Source organism: Mus musculus, chromosome 9, assembly GCF_000001635.26.
Source record: "Mus musculus strain C57BL/6J chromosome 9, GRCm38.p6 C57BL/6J".
NCBI lineage: Eukaryota > Metazoa > Chordata > Mammalia > Rodentia > Muridae > Mus > Mus musculus.
Window position 1 is genome coordinate 75,029,278 of NC_000075.6, and position 7,966 is coordinate 75,037,243.

Genomic DNA, 7,966 nt, shown 5'->3' on the forward strand with positions numbered 1-7,966 from the left:
TTCCGTGGTAGTGACGTCTCCTTAGTGCGAGGAAGGTGCTGGATTTGATTCTCAGTGCTACAAAAAATGATAGACGGAAGGAAGGAAGGAAGGAAGGAAGGAAGGAAGGAAGGAAGGAAGGAAGAATATAATTTATTGGTAGAATCCTTTCCTACTATTTGAGATTCTGTGTTCAGTCCCAAGCACTGCAAAATCAGTTAATCCGCCGACCAATCACCAGCCCAGTCCAGTAGGAAAAGATTCAGGTCTCCTATTCAGCTTCTGCTTCGCACCGTTCTCTTGAGGTTTTGGTTAGCTGATTGGTTGGTATTATTTGTTTTGTGGTGTCTAGGATCAAACCTACAGCCTTGTGCATGCCACAGAGTTGCATTGTCAAACTCTCAAAGTTTGATAGCTTTAGCAGTGAGCAACCATCATTCACCCAAAGTCAGCAACCTCCTCTAGTTCTCATATAATGACTAAATATGTAGAAGCTATACAAAGCCTATTTGGAAAAAATGGCATTGTCCCCGAAGCTTCCCAAGGTGAAAACTTCAGGGAGGAGGAGTGAGCCAGTCAGTGTCACACCAGGCCTTTCCACTAGCTTTGGAGTAAAATCCACAAACAGACTGTCATTTCTGTTGTTCCAAGGAAACAAAGAGAAATTAGCACTGCATGGCATCTGCTGGGGAAGGTTAGTGGAACATAGAAACAGTTCCGTGCCAACTATAGCCTCTTTTCATTTCATCAATAACTTTGTCTGCCGGTACTGTCTTATTTAACCAACTGCTAATAATAGCAGTGATTGTCCCAGAAGTTGAACCTTGCCAGGCATGGTGCACGCATCTGTAATACTAGCAGCACTAGAGAAGCTAAGGCAGGAGGATTACTAAAAGTTCAAGGCTAGCCTTCATTACATGGTGAGTTCCAGGGCAGTCTCAGTACAATATGAGTCCCAGTCTCAAAACAGAATGTATGCACTAGGGGTAAGGCACCTGCTCCACAGATCTGAGGTCCAGTGTTCCCATTTCCAGAACACACATAGAAGCTGAGCAGATGTGGCAGCTATTTAGAATCCTTGGAGCAAGTTGGATGGCTAGATGTGCTGGCTAGTATTCGTGTCAACTTGACATAAGTTAGAGTCATTCTTGAAGAGGGAACATCAATTGAGAAAATGCTCCCACCAGATTGGCCTGTGGGCAAGCCTGGGATACATTTCCTGCTAGATGATTGATAGGGGGGGGTGGCTAGCTCACTGTAGGAGATGACACCCTTGGGTTGGTGGTCCTGACTACAGTAAGAAAGCAGGAGGAGCAAGCCAGTAAATAGAATTATGCCATGGCCTCTGCTCCAATTTCTGCCACCAGGTTCTGACATTGAGTCCTTACCCTGACTTCCTGGATGATGGACTACATGTTATAAGATAAAATATTTTTTTTCTCCCCAAGTTGTTTGTGGTCATGGTGTTAAATAATCACAAGTAGAATCCCTGATTAAGGCAGTAGACCACACAAGTCAGCGAGCTCTGGCTTCAGTGAGAGACCGTGCCTCAGTATGAATGTCTCAAATGAATGAAGAGCAACTGAAAAAGATAGCCAATGTCGCCTTCGGCTCTCACATGCACGCACAGGCACAAATGCACGTCAAGAAAAGCTTGAATCTTTTCTTGCCTGTTTTATTTTGAGACAGTTCTAAATTATAGTCCAGGCTTGCTTGTCATTGGATGAATTGGTCATGATGGCCTCAAATGTAATAGTCTTCTTGTCTCGACCTATTGAGTGATGTGATTACATGAATAGACAATTTACTCAGAAAACCTTTTTATATTCTACAGTGACTCTTTTGAGTATGGGATCCATTTTAATCTACCCTATGTCATAGAAAGCTAATTTGTATGAATTCTCTTATCTGTGTGTCTAGAATATGCCTGACCTGCAAAGCCAAGGCATAGTCATATAATTAGCTGGTGTCAGTGGGAATTTGATGCCTTAGATGAGGAAAGCGCGCATGCAGCGGGGCCAGGGAGGAACAGTGACGTTGAAACTCGGACTCCCAGAAGACACAAGTCTTGGCCCCGTTACAGAGCAGAGGGTCTAGGGAATGACGAATTAGTTTTTGACAGCTCAGCCCCAGATACTGTGGGAAAGGGAATTAATCTCACGGCACAGCAAGAGTAGTTCTTCCTGCTCTCATGAGTAGTTTTACTTATTTTAAAGACTCATCCCCTAACATCATTGTCTTTTTTTGTATTTATTTAGGTTCCAGAGTTCTAAATCTGGAAAGATCTACCTCCATAGAGATGTCCGGCTCCTGTTCTCTAGAAAGTCCATGGAGGTCGATAGCGGTGCTGCGTATGAACTCAAATCCTACACTGAGTCGCCAACAAACCCTCAGTTTTCACCAAGATGTTGATGAGGGGGACAACTTAAAAGTATTTGCTCAGTACCCAAGCCTGAACATGAGCATTCACAGAATGGAATACATCGAACGAGAGCCAGCGGAGCAGAGTGGCCCTCCTCTGTTGTCCTGGACCAGATTTTATTAAAGGACCCCTGAAGTGAGACCCGTGATTCCTAAGTGGACTGGAAGCACCCGTGTCGTCGCCCTTTTTGTACTGTTGAAACCACTTCATTGGACAGTTGCAATAGCAAAATCCCCAGTTAGATTAGTGTTTACACATTTTATTTCTGTTATTTAATATTTAATGTTTTCCTTTATAGTCAAGTGATGTTTGTCTCTAGTGTTCTAATGTAGCACAATCCTATGTAAAATCATACTATGTATTTTTGACATTATTGTTGAAATTGAAATATATGCATAAGTCTTTAATTTTGTGTGGTGTGTTTTAAGTGCTATTCATTTAAGCTACTGAAAATGAAAATGAAATGTTGGGCTTCTTTAAGATTAATGCACTATGCAAGCATGTATGCTTTTTATATCTCTCCAGGTTAGGTTTTATAGCACTCGCCCAGGGTCTGTCCCCAGGGGGTCCGACAAAGCTGCTCCCATCCTCCTGGCAAGCGCTGAGCTACCTGCCCATTCTCATTCCTTCTAAGGTCCAAAACATTCTATTTTCCCTGAATCACTACTGTAGAGGTTTTACTTTAAATTGCTGTCCCATGCTAGATAATTTTCTCACACTGTTAAAAAGAATATGTACTTTGAAAAGATTAATATTTATATTGTAAATATATGCAAAAAACTAAAATGTGTATTTGGCTTTTATTCTTAAATGAGACATTTATGTGACTGTTAGATTAACCATGAGACAGTATCCATTCTAGCTCCATAGCTGCCAAGGACAGAAGCATTTGGCAATTGGGAAGGTCACCAAGAAAGGGAGTTTGGCTGATATAGCAGAAGCCTCCTCCTGTCATGCTCAGGTAGAACACGACAGTCTTGATATTTGTGCTGGACCAATGGGCAGCACAGTAGACAACAAGACAGGAATATTTAGGTACAAACTAGGAGTGGGGCATACTCCTTTAATCCCAACTCTTGAGGTTCAGAGGCTGGAGGATTGCTGCAAGTGTGAGGCCAGCCTGGTCTAAATAGTGAGCTCCAAGACACCTAGGACTACATAGACTCTGCTCCCCCCAACACACACCCCCCCCAAAAAGTTCCCGTTCTAACTACTCAGTGCCTCACTGAGTTTCAAATAATTTTCAAGTCTCCTACTATATATATATATATATGTATATATATATAATATATATATATATATCTCCCTTTAATTAAAAATGCATTCTCTCTGTGATGAACTGTAGCTCAGTCATAGAGTGCTTGCCTAATATGCACAAAGTCCTGGGTTGAACCCACACACAGCCCAGCATAAACCAGGCATGGAGGTACATTGTCACCCCAGCACACAGGAAGCAGAGGCAGGAGAATCAGAAGTTACTCCGGATTCATAGTGAGTTTGAGGCCAGCACGAGCTACATGTGCATCTCAAAAACAGAAAGGGAGGGGCAGAGGAAAAAATAACAACTTCTGATCTTTGAAAAGTTTGCATATGCTTATGAAATCCCAAACTTAAAAATTATTTTTTTTTGTGCACATTAGCATCAGAACCACCAGAGGGAGCTTTGTACGACTCTGTCACGGGTGTTTCTCATGGCTTCTAATCTCTGGCTAATTCTTTAAGCATTCAGTTCTTGTACTAGCCACATTAAATGCTCAGTGGCGGTTAGCACTACATGCTTAGTAGCTGGTGTATCGGGGAACACAAACGTAGAATACCACATCATCACAGAAAGTGCTATGGAACTGCTTTGCTCTGGATTGATGGCAGCTCAGGGTCCTCAGATGGGCGTGACCCCAGGAAGAGTATGCAATTAGAGGAAAGAAAGAAAGATTGGGGTTCAAGGGACGACATCATAATCAAGTCAGGCTCGGGTTCAGGTGCTTGCTTTACCTATGAAGCCATCCCATCGGCCCCCAAATCCTCTTGTTCAGCAGTGGATAAAGCCAGGTCTATTTGTAATACCAACATCTGGGAGACTGAAGAAAGGGGAACCCTGAATTATCATGAGTTCAAGAGCAACCTAAACTATAGACTGAGACCACTCATCTCAAAAAGTAAACTTTTAAATAGAGACTCAACAAAAGAGGTTAAGGGACAGGGCAGAACGAGGAATGACGAGCCAGGCCTGTGATAGGGCATGCAAGGACCATAAAGAATGAAAATGTAGAGAAAATCCAATGCTGGGGGCCAGAACAGCCCAGATTCTTAAACACCAGAGGAGGAATTTTAATAATGTATAGCTGTGTCGACAGATGCAGATGCTTTGCGTTGTGTTTCATGCTTTCTATAAGTTGTAGGTAGCTGCAGTCCAGATGGAGAAAAATACCAGCAACAGAAACAGAACCGTATTTCCTTGAACCCATTGCTGTTTCTTGGTCGACTGACTTGAAATTTTGGTTACACCAGGAATCAGTCATAGGAGGAAGGGTCATTTCACTTGAGGCCAGACTTGAGCTATACTCCCAACTATGAGTCCATCTTGTGGAGCTGCATAGTTAAGTCCCTCCCTGGCTTTAAACAGAAAGGGGAGTGGGGAGGAATGACCACTATCTAGGGATCAGAGGAGAGCATTTTGGGCAATGGAGCACTGCAGCTCAGTGCGTGCAGTCTTAAAGATTAAAGTACACGAGTTATGGTGGTGCTGAATAGTGTTCTAACAGCCTCTGGGAACTGAGGTCTGTCTAAAGCTGCTTTGTTCAGTTCCAGCTTCCTACAGAATATACCACTGGGAGTGAAAATGGCCTGCCTCCAAACGCCGGCCCTTCTCGCTCCCAGTTCTGGTATCTTGGGCACAGGGCAAAATCTCCATGTCCATATTTCCTGGCTTCTATTTCCTCTTTTCTTAGGTTGGAACACTGCTGTAGGGTAACACAGGGACAGAGAATGTTTCTTTGTTTAGAGGTGGGACTCAGGAAACCCAAGCTAGCTCAAACTTGCTCTGTTGCTCAGGATGGCCTTGACTTCTTGATCCTCCTGCTCTGCTTCTCTCGTGTTGTGATTACAGATGTGCACCACCACACTTAACACCTTCTTTTCTCCTCATGTGGGTGAGCATTGCACTGGGACCAGAGGCAGGCTTTATGGCTCTTGTTGGCAGTGTTACTGGAGGAAGAATGGCTTATCAGATAGTTCCACAAAACAGGACTTTGCCCCTGAGGAATTTTCCATTTGCTCAGCCTGTCTCCCCAAAATTCAGATTTGCCCTGACAGGAATGTTGTTATCTATTTTAGGAGTAAATATATATTGATTTTCTGTCTTTGTTTCCCTTTCTTCTCTGTCTGCCTGCTCTCTCTCTCTCTCTCTCTCTCTCTCTCTCTCTGCAGCTAAAACTTGCAGAGAATTTTTATTGGTTTTTTTTGTTTGTTTCTTTTGGTTTTTCAAAACAGGGTTTCTCTGTGTAGCCCTGGCTGTCCTGGAACTCACTTTGTAGACCAGGCTGACCTCGAACTCAGAAATCCACCTGCCTCTGCCTCCCAAGTGCTGGGATTATAGGCGTGCACCACCACTGCCCGGCGAATTTTTATTGTTAATACATTTATTTGTACAGCAGACAATAGAGTTACAGAATTGCTGTATCATTAGGGTTCAATGATGCTTAGAAGTCAATTTTTGGAACAGTGGTTATCAGTTTATCATTTTTATATAGATATTTTTATTCATTTTAGGAACAGATTTCTTTTTTAAAAAGATTTATTTATTTGATGTGAGTACATTGTTGCTGTCTACAGACACACCAGAAGAGGGCATCGGATCCCATTACAGATGGTGGTGAGTTATCATGTGGTTGCTGAGAATTGAACTCAAGGACCTTTGGAAGAGCAGTCAATGTTCTTAGCTGCTGAGCCATCTCTCCAGCCCAGGAACAGATTTCTTTACACATACATTTCTCCTGTGTCCCTTGTTACATTTTAACCCCAAATTTACTCATATTCATATAATGTATAGTATTTTATTAATAAAAATATTAGTTAGCTGTGTCCACTAGCCTGACTAGTACAGTCTCCTTCTCTATACAGGTCTACTCAAGTGAAAAACACTGAGAGGCTAAAGCAGGAGGTTTGCTGTGACTGAGGCCAGAGTGAGACCCTGTCTGGAACAAAAGAGCCAGGAACAGTGACACATGCAGGCAGGCAGATTTCTGTGAGTTCTAGAACAGCTAGAAAAAAAAATACTTTGATTCCCTCTCTCCCCACCCCCATACAGCAGAGTTGTAGGGAAGCACAGAAGGTTAATTTGTCAGTATAGAATGGTAACAAATATGCTGCTGCTGTTGTTGTTGAGTTTTGGTTTTGGCGACTCGCCTTCATGTAGTTTAGGCTGGGCTTGAATTCATACCTAGCTGAAACTGGCCTTGAACTGAAGTTCCTCTCTCCCTCTCTCCACTTGGAAAGTTCCGGGATTACAGGTTGCAAAGTCCTGGAACTACAGTTGATTTGGGGACAAACTGAGCCATTCTCAAGGGATATCTTTGTCCAAGAGTTAGCCTCTTAAACCCTTTTATCTTAAATTGTTACTTGGCTGGTTAACCCTTTCCTTCCTTCTCCAACAAGAACTCTTAATCGTTTTGTTTTTCAAACTGAAGTATCAGTCAAGACTTCCTGTCTGAAATTCTGCACATGCTGGGGTTTTGGGTTTGCTTGGCCTTTGTAATTGTTATTGTTGTTGTCTTGTTTTAGTTTACTTTTGACACGGGGCCTCACATAGCCCAGGCTAGCCTCAAACTCAAGCTGAGGATAACTTTGAACTTCTTGATCCTTCTGCCTCTACCTCCCCAGTCCTAGGACTTCAAGCATTGCACCACTATACTTGTTTAATCTGCTGCTTGGAGTCAAACGCAGGGACAGTCATTCCAGGCAACCCATCCATCTGCTACTGAGCCAACTTCCAAGCTCTCTCTCTCTCTCTCTCTCTCTCTCTCTGTGTGTGTGTGTGTGAGAGAGAGAGAGAGAGAGAGAGAGAGAGAGAGAGAGAGAGAGAGAGAGAGAGATTGAATGCAGGGACTTGCCCGTGCTAAGCAAACTCTCTACCACTGTGCCAGGGCCTCACTAAATCCCCCAGGGTGGCCTTTGATTTACTCTATAACCTAAGCATACATAAACTTGCCACACTTCCGCTTCAGCCTCCCAGACAGCTGGGATTACAGTCCTATGCCAGAGGGCTCAGCTTTGATTTTGATGTCTTCCACATTCCATATCCAATGACTCTGAGGTTTTGATTGTTCTCCTGTCTTCCAGAACTGCTTGCATTGCCTTCTGATTCTTACTAGTTAACTATATAAGTCTGCCTTAGCCCCAGATTTCTAAGGGACATTTCCTTGGAACCAAATGTGCCAGCAGCTATAAGATGCTTAGTAGAATGACGAATAAATATGAAGCTACGGACTTGACAGTTAAGAAAATCATTGCTTTGAAAATCAATGTTTTGAGCTGACTGCCGTGGGAGAGCAAGGAATGGAAGCTGAA

At 43.0% G+C, this 7,966-nt stretch overlaps 1 protein-coding gene across 7 annotated transcripts in view; it reads left to right on the forward strand.

Moving 5' to 3' along the window:
* Positions 1–3,191, forward strand: part of Fam214a (family with sequence similarity 214, member A) — a 79,602-nt gene extending 76,411 nt beyond the window's left edge. For 4 of the 7 annotated variants that reach the window (NR_153342.1, NM_001359816.1, NM_001113283.1 and 1 more), the window contains one exon: positions 2,238–3,191. Coding sequence is in view for 4 of the 7 variants with exons in the window: in NM_001359816.1 (NP_001346745.1) it covers positions 2,238–2,391 (154 nt within the window). In the remaining 3 variants the exon portion in view is untranslated. The remainder of the gene's footprint in view (positions 1–2,237) is intronic. The other 3 variants (XR_001778884.2, XR_379417.4, XM_006511126.4) reach the window with 1 other exon arrangement.
* Positions 3,192–7,966: the final 4,775 nt, after the last annotated feature.